Consider the following 12,211-nt stretch of genomic DNA (forward strand, 5'->3'; position numbering starts at 1 on the left):
GGTTAAATGTCAAAAACCAAATTAAACTTTTCAGCATTTTCCTTCTGGGGAAAATAATATAGGAGTTTTTCAAAGCTGCTAGAATGTCTTACACGTAAGTTGTTTTTTGGCAGCAATGTGTGACGCACAGTTTAATTGTATTAGTGAGATATGGAGATCACTTTCAACTCTTCAGTTCAATAGTAAGGTTTACTGATCCTGAGCCCAGTAGGTAGTAGTGCCTAAATCTAAGTAGCAAGTGAAAGCAAAACTAGACAGTGAGTGGAAAATGAGAAAAACCGAGTGGAAAACTCAGATTTAGATCTTCTAGATATAGATCTTCTTAAATAACTCAATAGAAAATAAATGATGAATACATGCAAATGTAAAGTATATCATTTGGTAAGTGAGTGTGTCTTACGCGGCATTTGCAGGAACAATTTCTCCTCCTTTTTCAGAAAGTGTTGTATTAAGTACTTTTTTCTCCTCAGGCTTTTTCACTGGATTGTTACAGTTTATACAGTTGGTGGTTGTTGAGTTTATGTTGATTATGTATTCATTCTGGAGATTTGGAGCTGGAAGGTGGAGAATTTAGGTTTAAACTTAAGAACTCAACATTTAACAAAATATAAAGAAAGGTGTTACATTTTACTCTCAGCATTTTACTTATATGAATTTTATTTAATCAAATTATGGCGTAATGCAAAGACTCTGTTAGGCAAGATTTGTCCGATTCATTGTGCACTCATCAGGAAAAATGGCTATTATGAAAGTGTGATACTTGCCTTCACTTATCTAAACTTACCCATGGTACTGCATTCTCCTTTATCATAGGCAGATTTTTTACACACCGTGTTTGTATCGATACATCTGATGTGACATAACTCTTCAGCATTATTTTGTCAGATTTTACCACCACAATCAGAGAAAGAAAGGCAGGAGAAAAAAAATTAACATTGCATTCTAATCCTTATTTTCAAGGTTTCAACTTTTAAATGTTTCCTATTAGCTCTGCATTTTATCTTTTCATTGATATGAATTTACCTGTGTCTGTGGTATTGAAGCTACAGTTTGTACCTGGATCTGGATGACAAAAATGTTTGGTTAATTAGATATTTTTTTATTTTATCATTTATCATATTTTATCATTTTTTAATCTTTTTTATTTTAATTTGCTAACAATGCTGAAAAAACAAGAAGTTCAAAAATATAAAATACTGAAGAGTTGTTTTACCTTTAAAGTTCAATTGTGTGTCGTTGCAGAATGTCCCATACAGAACGTACATATGCACACGTTGATCTATATGCCATTTTGAAATGTGAAGTTTCAAAATGTTGCTATTGTTTTTAATTTTTGGCCAAGTGTCCTGAATTGTTCTGGTATAATTTTCTGGTATTAAAAAACAACATACAGATACATTTTTATTTGCTAAAATGCTGATTAGAAAGTCAAATATTGGCAACTAAAACAATATGAAACTAAGCTGGACTCACCCAATTCAATTCCGTTTGTCTCTACAAATACTATGCAATTCACTTTTGCTGTAAAGGCAAAGAACAGTGTGTGTTTTTAATACATTTAAATCTTTTACATGCCTTAACAACTATAAATCAATATCTAGAAAAAAAAACATTTTCAGAATTTTATTGGATTGACATTTTAACAAGGTCTAAATAAAGTGCATTTACAGGGATGAGGCATCTCACACAGGACAAAACATCCATGTAAATGTGTTGCACTTCAAGTTCATCTAAACTTGGAGTTTGTCCCAACATGCTTAAGTAACCTGTTCAAGTTACCTGATTATAACACATCAAAAGGCTCCTTTAAATGAATTAATCTCCATAAAGTCTTGTCGAACCAGGTCTCATATTAAAATGTCAAACCGAAATGTTCGTTATATGTTGCATTTCCAATCAAAGTTCCCAGAAATCTCAATCCCAGTCCAATTAATTTCAACAGCTCAAATCTTTGGCTTTTGTTTAACTTCCTCTTTGTTGGACGGTGATTGCAAAAACAGAGAATCTCATTTCATCGCAACTTGAAAAAAAAAAAGAGAAGCAGTTGTAACTGAAATGTGTACTAGACTTACTCTGTCCCCAGTAGTTTGTTGCATTGATATTGCCATAGAAACTATCGACAACAACAAAACTTTCTTTCTGCTTGAAACAGTTTCTGATATCCATGAAATTATTTTTATTGCAATTTCCATTTCTTGAACAGTCATGTCCAGAATTGGATGACCCTGAAATAAAAATTGACAAATATTTTTATCGATTTAGTTAACACTGACATTATAGCTACCACAGTTGAACTTGTGATATTCAAAATTTTTGGTCATCTTGTTTCAAAAGTATAATTCATTTAAAGAAAAATGAATTGTGATACACTAGCACTTGCTGAACGTTTAGCTAAGATAACAAATGTCCTGTAAAGATTCAGCAGAATTCATGTACTCACCTGGACCCTGCAAAATGCTCATTAACAAAACCAAAGCAGTCCAACTGAGCCGAGTCATGTTTGGATGGGATGTGATGTGAGTCAGGATGTGTGACTCATTCAGTCCTGCAGTTAACATATACCAAGTATTGTTCAAAAGCCATTTTTAAAAAGGAACTTTCAGCCAAAGATGCCCCAAGCATTTCATTTTTTACCTTTCTCTGGCTGAAGTCAAATCATTAGTCAGCAGAGCACCTGGAGATGAACTGAACCTCTGGCGATGTGCACTTGTTGTCAAACTTTGGGTAGATACCCACTGCACAAATTTTGTCTTGCAAATTCAGTTTCTGAATATGTCATCAGACTTGAGTGTGCTATGCAAAGCAGGCATAGGAACTGTGATGTGCTTGGATGAGGATCCAGGTCTAATTTTGTGAGCTGCACACTGGCTGTTATCATGTTGTGCATACAGCATCATTTTTCCATTGAAGACGTGTTAAAAGCGTAACCTTTGAGGAGGATTTGTTTCCTAAAACTCTCATAAGTGATCATTTCTCATCATTTCAAGCAGATGAAATATGTTCATATTATTTAACAGCTCAGATGCTATCTGTGTTGCCAAGTTTAATGGAAACATAAATAATGTTATTCACAAAAAACTACAATGAGCTAAATTAAAACTCGGAGTAAAGACCCGACTATGGCCTTTAACAACAAAGCGGAGGTTATCAGTTTCAGTGTCAATCTATATTTTTGGAAACAAGTCTGTGTCACAAACAACCTCCCACGTTTTCAAAGGTGTGACGTTAAAATCAGTATCACAGTGGGTGGAAAATGAAAGATTTGACCTGTTTTGCTCAGTAAACCACATTTATTGACACAACTATATGAATATTGCAATATTTAGTCCAAATTCTTTGGGCTAAATATTTGGACAATATTTGGCCTCTGGACACCACCACAGAGAACATTTAGGATGTGATCAAAGCCCTGATTTTTGCCCGTAATTATAAAGGTCTGACAAAAGTATTTCATTAACTGTTAATGAATTACAGCCATTTTTATATATTTCCTCTTATTTTTAGTGCGGCTCAAAAGTAACAAGTGGTTTTATGGCCACGCGAGCTCAGTTTCCTTGTCATTTCATTACAAATGAAGCAGTTAAAATATCTGGAGCTGATTTTTAACTATTAAACTTTTTTTTTAAAGACCATCATTAGGCTGAAAAACCACAACAAACCTATCAGAGAGAAAGTCAAAATTTCAGGATTATAATTACTCTAACTATGACGATAAACTATAATCTATAATCTATAATCTATAAACTATAATCTATAATCTATAGCTAACTATAATCTGCAGACACCTTCATGAATGTACATACTGTGATTTTACAGTGAGGTACAAATCACTGATTAGAAAGCATCTGTCTAGTTTTGAAAAGAAAAACGGAGATTAACTCGCCCTAGGATGATAAGAAAAGTATACAGCAGGAAAGTAATAGTCCATGATCCAAAATATACTGCGCCTGTATATGTATACATGTATGTATGTATTGCATCATCTTCATTTGTGGTGCATATAAATTTTACCGTAATGTTACGGTACGGGCATAATGATGATGATGTGACTGCTGACAGAAACAGCTGGATGAATTGTGACGGCTATCTCATAATGACCAAGGGAAAATGTGCTCAGATTAGTAGCATTTTATTGGCCGTGCCATTTAAAAATCCGAAGATCAACTATATTCTTTAACAAAGTGTTGAGATCGTTTGCAGTGGCACCTCAAATTGGGGTTGGCTGCAACTTGTCTTGAAATGTAACAGCTTCCTAATGTGACATCATTAATCAACTACCCATCAGTTATAAAGTCACAGTGTATATAAGATTTCACTCTGTAGACTTCCATGATGAAACTGTGATGGAGGTATAGATCGGGGGAGGGTAGAAAACCACTTCAACAGCATCAGTGGTAGAAGAAATCTGTGCTGTTAATAAGATAAGATAAGATAAGATAAGATAAGATAAGATAAGATAAGATCAGATAAGATAAAACTTTATTAATCCCTCGGGTGGGTTCCTCTCGGAAATTCGGTTTCCAAAAGCACAGCACCAACAAAAGTTACAGAGTTACAGAATATTATATATACTGTATATACACACACACACACACACACACACACATATATAAATACAGAGACATATATAAATAAAATATATGAAGGGGATAAATAGAATAAATAGGAATAAAAATAAAAATACAAGTGAATTGCACATTTCAAGTATTGAGGTCTATTGCACCATTGACTATTTACAAAAGTATTGCACAAAAGGTATTGCACAGTGAGGTGAAGAGGCACTACAGCTTAGTTGTTCCCCCCTCCTTTGTCCCTGTTTCCCCTCCAGAGAGGAGTTAAACAGTTTGATGGCGTGTGGGACAAAGGAGTTTTTAAGTCTGTTAGTTCTTGTCTTGGGGAGAAGCAACCTGTCACTGAACAGACTCTTCTGGTTGTTAATGGCCGTGTGCAGAGGATGCCCAGCATTGTTCATAATGTCCAGCAGTTTTTTTAATGTCCTTTTTTCTGCCACTGTCACCAGAGTGTCCAGCTTCATGCCGACCACAGAGTTAGCCTTCCTGATCAGTTTCTCCAGCCTGGATGAGTCCTTCTTTGCTGTGCTGCCCCCCCAGCACACCACAGCATAGAAAAGTACTCCAGCAACCACTGACTGGTAAAACATCCTCAGGAGCTTCCTGCAGATGTTAAAAGACCTCAGCCTCCTGAGGAAGTACAGTCGGCTTTGGGCTTTTTTATACAGGTGCTCTGTGTTGCATGACCAGTCCAGTTTATTGTCCACCCACAGCCCGAGGTACTTGTATTTGTTGACCACCTCCACCTCCTCCCCCTCTATCTGAACCGGCAGTGGATGGAGCAATAACGACCATCAGTGATGTGACTAAGAGCCCAACACTCATGTTACACAGCCTTAGAAGTTAGAAGATGACTCTTGTAAGGCACACATCTGCCAAACAGTATTTAAAGCATCCTGAGAATGAAAGCATTTCTTGGAAAAACATTGTTGGAATTTTGTTGGCTTTCCAAAAAAGGCAGACATTTCATATTTGCACAAATAACCTGAAGGTATTCCATTGAATTTAATTTTGAAACTCTCTTTCTCAACATTTGAAGTTACTGCTGTTATTGTAGTCAGTGTGACTGGGAATTTGACTGTCTGGCAATTCCCACATGCATGCCAGTTATTTCCATTTCTGCTTACTTCTAAAAAAGGGGCCCATAGGGGCTGCTTGCTGATAAGCTCTTGCTGCTGATGTATTTATAGTACTATCTTATATACACAAAATCATTTACATTTTGTATTTTGTTTTTTCTTGGTAACAATATTTGCATGCTGTTGTGGTTAAGTGGAGTGGTTGAGCTGGAATTAGTTTGCATTTTCTTTGCTTACCAGTTGCCTGTGCTGTCTGAAATAAACATGTTAACGTTTAGATTTATGAGTTTATGTTTCAGTTCCCACGCTCACTAAAAGCCTCAGGGTCTCAGTATTAGACTGGATGATGAAAACCTCACATTATCTGTGCTCTGTCTCCAGTCAGGTTAGTGTAACCTGGTATTAACAGTCCACGGAGTGACTTTTTCCAGTCAAGAAATAGAGTGGCACGCAACTCTTCGTATACCAACAGTGACACATAAACAAATAACAGGCAAAGTATGTACCTGTTGAGCACATAAGCTCTTGGAAGCACACCGAACACTTCCTGTCCAGCACAAAACAGCACACATGTAGTCAATGTTTAGCCAAATCCCCCTCTATGCCACACACAGAGGAGCATTTATCAGCAGCTACAAGGCAACGCTTTTTCTTGCATTAATAGATAAACATCAAAATGACTGAAAAGAGCAAATATAAGCTAGAAGACTCTTGCAAACACTCACATGGACAGATATGAAAATGTTATTACACTAAATAAAAGACATATTATTCCATGCATGCACAGTAGAATGCGGATGAGCGACGAAGGGAAGATGTATTCTTCTGGTTCCATAGTGTAGCGGTTATCATGTCTGCTTTACACGCAGAAGGTCCTGGGTTCAACCCCCAGTGGAACCACTTACTTTATAGCAGCTGGACAGTGTAGTGGTAAGATACACGCCTGTTCAATTCCCACCATGCTAAAAACCAGCCCTGGAGAGGCGCAGCCTGCCTGCAGTTCAGGACAGAAGCATTTCACTATATGTTGTACTGTGTAAGTGACAAATAAAAATTTGTATTTGTAACCGCCTCTCTATCAATAATGAGGACCAATAATAAAATGAACACCATGTTTTAATCAGTAAAACTTGACACTAGTATTTGAGCCTATAAGCTTATCAGTAAAGGTGTTTACTCTTATCACAAAGCAAATGAGCCAAAGGCCATTTTCTCTTTAGTCTTTTATAACCACAGGACTCGTCCCCTGTTGGCAATTTTTTTTTTTTTTTAAAAGCAGTTTTAAGTAAATTTGGATTGATTTTACCTGAAAGCAAGGGCAATTTTTTTAATGTGGTCCATGTTTGAGTTCTAAAACTGGCAAGCTTTATTAGCAAACTGCATCCATAGACTGCATGAGTGCATCACACAGGCATACATCTGTTACTGCCAAGTCACATATAAATTCACAAAAACTATAATCACACTCCTTAGACTGGTCGCACACTTTAGTCAGCCTCTAGTAGATGGTGGCAGAAAGTCTAACACTGAATCGAACTGAGCATCAGATTGGGAAACAAAGGTGATTTAAGTGACTTCAAACATGGCATGGCTGTTGGTCCCAGACAGGCTGGTCAGATTATTCCAGAAACTGTTGATCTGCTAGGATTTCTAACAGAGCTCAGTTCAGTTCATTTTTATTTCAAACATATACGTTCACCAACATTTCATAATATAATTCCATGCAGTTGTTTGAAAAGTTGTAGGCAGAAGTATATACTTATTTAGCCCTACCCTCTTAGGTTTACGTCTTAATCATTTCCTCATAATCTAAATTTGAACAACAAAAACGTATACAATGCCTTCAACTTAGCACATAACGTCACAAAAATATTTTCTCATATTCTATCAAAACTATATTTAGATTTACTGATTTGCAGAAGAAAATAAAAATCACTTTGATTTGATAGGAAGGCAGCAGTAACTGAAATAACCACTGGTTGCAGCAGAAGAGCATCTTTGAACATACAACACATCACACCGAAAACAGACAGGCTACAGCAGCCGGTCGTGTAGTGTGTGGGGAACATTTTCTTGGCACACTAAAGGGCCGTTAGTACCAATCAAGCATTCTTTAAACACCACAGCCGACCTTGGGTATTGTTGCTAACCATGTCCGTCTCTTTGTGACCACACTGTAACCATCTTCTAATGACTGCATCCAGCATATTGCAAGGTTTCAGTATTCTCACAATGGTTTCTTGAACATGACTGAGGGTTCACTGTACTCAGATGGCCTCCATAACCACCAGATTTCATTCCAATAGAGCACCTTTAGGATGCAGTGGAACGGGAGAGTCACATCATGGAAAATGATCAGCTGCCAAAAAAGTATTTGCCAAAAGGTGATTGTAGGAATTTAAACTGTTGTTAATGTTGTGACTTTTCCCCCTGTAATCTGTCAAAAAGGGAGAAGGTGCAACAGCCTCATAAATCCAGTTCACTACAGTGCATTTACCAACATAAGCAAAGCTATTAGACATTAGAAAAACAAAAGAAATAGAAACATCGGCGTTAGCAAGGATTTGTCCAGTGAGTGTAGTGTCCTAGGTTTTCCTCACGAGGGCAGTATAGGGGTTATTTGAGACAAAGTAAACGAAGAAGTGCATGGCGGAAGGAGTTACAGTAGTCACCCTGATGCGGAGAGCAATAATAAACGGCACTGACACGAGTGAGTAGCAAAAACGCACTGCAGGAGATAAAACGGGGAGGTTTAGTTTCTGTCTGGATTCTTGCGCTTCTCTAATTAATGCATGCATTGATGTTTGTAACCCGCTGGCTTCACAGACAAACTGCTCTGTCTAGGACACTTAATGACAACCAACCCGAAGTGCATTCCTTTTCTCTGTGAACTGTAACACACCAGACACTTATGTGCTAATTTCACACTCATTAAAAGACATTCACTCTTATATACTTCGCAAATAATCAAGGTTTTCTAGCTACCATCGCATTCCAGTTTGCCAGACTATCCATTGTCCCAGTGTAAAATACCCAAAGTCAAGCGATGAAACAAAGCTGATGTATCCCGAATGACAGATGGGACCCCGAAAGTGTTTTTACTCGTAACTTGTGTGGGTTGTTCAGTAACAAGTAAAAGTAAAACAAGCAAAGAAAATTAAATTCGACTATTTTCGAATGGAGGCTGGCTCGATTATGAAAACTGGATAATTAAACATTTTTTTTCGCTTGAAAGACAATTATTGATGTTTAAATTGTGTTTGATGTTGAGCTTTGTGATATTAGTTCTTAAATTGTGAATGCACTGTCGAATAATCTCATCATTTTTTTCTTAAGGTTTAGGATATGGCTGCAGGCTGTGTAAGATGGGTGCTAAGCCATGCAGTGAGAACGGTGTGTGGTGGGAGTCCCGTGTATACGCCACCAGCCTTAAGATTTACAATAAGCAGCAAAAGATGTAATATCATCGCTGCCTCTTGGAGACAGTCTGCTTTCTCCACTGAAGTACACAATACAGAACAAACTCCAGCCACGCCAAAGAAGAAAAAGCAAGATCCCCGAGCAAATGCCTCGATCAGCAGCATCGGCCGTAAGATCCCTGAGCGTAAGATACAGGTGATAAGTGCAGCTGGTGAGAACCTGGGCGTCATGCACCGTGCAGATGTCATCAGAATGATGGATGAGGAGGGTCTCAAGTTAGTGCTACTCAGTGAGCACAAAGACCCACCAGTCTACCAGCTGATGAGCGGCAAACAGATCCACGAGGAGCAACTAAAAATGCGGGAGAAGAAGAAAGCGAAAGCAGGTAGATGGTTACCAGATGCTTTTCTCATTGCTCTCTATCCTACTGCCTTCAACCCAGACATTATGTTGAAGGATGTCTCAGTTCCTAAAATGTATATGAAGGACAGAGGACAGGGGAGGTAAGGCAGAGGAGCTATAATTGAGGATGCTCAGGTGTATCCTTTGCAGAAGTGTTTTCACCTTGAACATATTAGCGAGGCATGGCACACAGCCAGTTTTCTCTCCTTGCATTCCTTCTTTGTCCTCGCTGGGGAAATAAGGCTCCAGGAAAGGATGTGAGGAAAGGAAATGGGGATGTACAAACTGAGAAATGCGAAAAGAGGCATTACCTAGGTCAGTTTAAGGACGGTTCAAGAAATAAAGAGTTACATTACACCAAAGTCTTACCCTTTGCTTGAAATTGTCATAGACTTTAGAAAAGCACTTTTGGGGTGACAGGTTGACAAGCAGCTGTAAGTCCAAAAATAGTTGTTTTTTTGCTCCAGTTCCTGTGCAGGTGAAGGAGCTCAGCTTTTCAGCTGGCATAGCGTCTCATGACCTCACCACAAAGCTGAAGCAGGTGGAGAGCTGGCTGGAAAAGAAACACCATGTGAAGATCACTCTGCGGGCAGTACGTCGTGAATCTGCAGTTAACCTGGTGAGGAAGAACGCCTATAAACCTGAGCGAATTCCTTGATTATTCTTTTATTCAGTAAGGGTCTGAGTTGTGACTAATATAACATAACAAATGTATATACATATATGGTTGCAGTGGTTAATCCACCACTATGTCAATTTTCAAATTCATTATTTCACAAAAAAGCAGAGAAATGGGCAAAGCACGCTATTATTTGATTAAGATGCCAAATTACAATTATTCAATTGTATTGATGAACAAAAAAAATTAGTTTTAGAGATTAATTGTTTTGCTTGATTAATTTCTGGCTTCTCAGAGAAGTCCCCTGTGTCGTTTCAAATACAGTAAGGAGCTTATTTAGCAATAAGCTAATGTATTTTTTAAAAATCCCTGTTATTGGTTCAGAAATATTTAGATGTAAGTCTTGCTTAATTACTTAAACAAAACTTTGCACAGCAATTTAGGGCTGTTTATAGCAAAAACATTAAAGTAAAATATGAGTAAGTAAAATCCTCAGTAAAAACTCAGTATTGCTCATATTCCAGTAAAAATTACTTTCGCATTTAGGTTTTTTTTTTTTTTCTTCCTTAAAAGCTTTTTATGCAGAAACATCTTTGTGTTTTCTTTCCACAGGATGCCACTCTGGAGCAAATCGTGGAACAAATGGAAGTAATGGTGGGATTTGTCTCAAGGCCAAAAGTGATACGTGATGGCCAAGCAGCCGTGTGCATCCTCCGACCGCCTTCAGCAAAGGAACTGTCACAAAAAGGAAAGAACAAGGCTGCAGAAGCACAGCCTGCCAACTCCACTTCAGAGGCCGCTCAGAGTGAAACGTCTCCTGTTGGCAGCACGGACACAACACAAGGGTCCACACAGCACTGATGTGACAGAAATAAAACTTTTTCACAAAAGCAAGTTGGAGTCTGTGCCTACTGCCACAACTTGTTTCGTCAATCAGACTTTGTAGTTTAAAAGTTTATAACCCAGGGCATGGAGGTCCCACGGGATACAAGACCAGGCGGTCATGTAACCTTTGGCCAAGTAGACACAAACACAAACGCAAAATTGCTTAACAGAGCCACAAAATGACTGTACAGAAAACTGCAAACAACAAAATAAAAGTGAAACATAATGAGATACAGACGCACAAAATGTCCAGATACACAAAATATTTCATGTAGGCAGCCACCAAAAGGCAAAATGACTAGAAGCACATGTAAAATAAACACAAAAGTGACAAAAAAGACATCAAAAAGAGACACAAAACGATTCAAAACAGATAAAACATAGCTTTAAACACAAGGTAACAACAAGGTAAACACAAGACTTAAAATAGGAGAAAATGTGTATGAATTAAACAATAAAAATGAAAGACCTAATACAGCAAGAAACACTTGCAATAAAAGCAAGATTAAGCAATATGAACAGAGGGCGAAACAAACATAGACAGATAAAAGCAGTAAGAAATGCAGAAATGCAACACAGTAAAAAACAATTATACATCTTATTTGTTGGCCTCCATGTGAGGGGGAAGGCTGTTGTTTTCTAATTATGAATAAATGGATTAAGGGCATTTTTGAGAGGCTGAAACGTGCAGGTTTTGACTTAAAGTTATGTGTACACTGCAGCGTTCCAGATACAGGATGAATCTGCATCTGGATTCATTTATAAGATCTTCTTGAGCAAATCAACATGTCTTCAATGTTTTCTTATTGTGAAGCTATGACGGGAACTTGAAATTACTTTTTGTAAATGTCTGAGTTTAAAAGTCATTTTAAATTCGCAAAAACTCACTAAAACCATCAACACGACGTGAAGAAATTACTTCATGTCCAAAATCTATATTGAAGTGAGATCAGCTGAAATCAAACTGAGGTCCAGTTGTACCAGTTTGTACCACACGGTAGTGCAGTAAGTCAACGTTGCTTTTGTTTAACCAAGAAATGGTTATTTTATGTTTGAGAGATGGCAGCGTGCAGACAGTGTTTGTTGTCAGACGAGAATAGTGTTAAAAATATGGGATATAACTGGTCTGTGTTAACATGACACAGGCCCATGTTACTGAAAAGTGTCCACTGAAACCACTGCCTGCAATTTTCACCTAACATTTGTAGTTATCGCTGGAATATATATATATATAT

The 12,211-nt window shown here is 37.6% G+C and overlaps 2 protein-coding genes and 1 non-coding gene across 3 annotated transcripts in view; 2 read left to right on the plus strand and 1 right to left on the minus strand.

The window, feature by feature from the left end:
- The window catches only part of LOC102194641 (adhesion G-protein coupled receptor G5-like), a 10,388-nt gene extending 7,686 nt beyond the window's left edge, over positions 1-2,702 (minus strand). The window contains exons 1-8 of the mRNA XM_005737276.1: positions 2,635-2,702; positions 2,441-2,545; positions 2,073-2,225; positions 1,474-1,521; positions 1,214-1,369; positions 1,024-1,062; positions 785-865; positions 401-554 (exon numbers count right to left, since the gene is read on the minus strand). Of these exons, the coding sequence (XP_005737333.1) occupies positions 401-554; positions 785-865; positions 1,024-1,062; positions 1,214-1,369; positions 1,474-1,521; positions 2,073-2,225; positions 2,441-2,498 (689 nt within the window). The 5' untranslated portion in view covers positions 2,499-2,545; positions 2,635-2,702. The remainder of the gene's footprint in view (positions 1-400; positions 555-784; positions 866-1,023; positions 1,063-1,213; positions 1,370-1,473; positions 1,522-2,072; positions 2,226-2,440; positions 2,546-2,634) is intronic.
- A 3,775-nt stretch (positions 2,703-6,477) lies between these two features.
- trnav-uac (transfer RNA valine (anticodon UAC)) lies at positions 6,478-6,550 on the plus strand. Its single transcript has one exon. It is a non-coding gene; the product is annotated as a tRNA-Val (tRNA).
- Positions 6,551-8,252: 1,702 nt separating this feature from the next.
- Positions 8,253-11,261, plus strand: mtif3 (mitochondrial translational initiation factor 3). Its single transcript, XM_005737277.2, has 4 exons — positions 8,253-8,360; positions 8,987-9,455; positions 9,940-10,091; positions 10,704-11,261. Exons 2-4 carry the CDS (start codon positions 8,996-8,998, stop codon positions 10,950-10,952), a joined length of 861 nt encoding a protein of 286 aa, XP_005737334.1. The 5' UTR covers positions 8,253-8,360; positions 8,987-8,995; the 3' UTR covers positions 10,953-11,261.
- The last annotated feature ends 950 nt before the right edge of the window (positions 11,262-12,211 follow it).

Source organism: Pundamilia nyererei, unplaced genomic scaffold (assembly GCF_000239375.1).
Source record: "Pundamilia nyererei isolate P.nyererei 1_Seehausen unplaced genomic scaffold, PunNye1.0 scaffold00074, whole genome shotgun sequence".
NCBI classification, from domain to species: domain Eukaryota; kingdom Metazoa; phylum Chordata; class Actinopteri; order Cichliformes; family Cichlidae; genus Pundamilia; species Pundamilia nyererei.

Coding starts and splice junctions, on each gene's coding strand:
- mtif3 (XM_005737277.2), top strand. CDS start 8,996: ATGGCTGCAGGCTGTGTAAGATGGGTGCTAAGCCATGCAGTGAGAACG. Junction 9,456..9,939: donor GAAGAAGAAAGCGAAAGCAG/GTAGATGGTTAC, acceptor TTTTTGCTCCAG/TTCCTGTGCAGGTGAAGGAG. Junction 10,092..10,703: donor GTGAATCTGCAGTTAACCTG/GTGAGGAAGAAC, acceptor TTCTTTCCACAG/GATGCCACTCTGGAGCAAAT.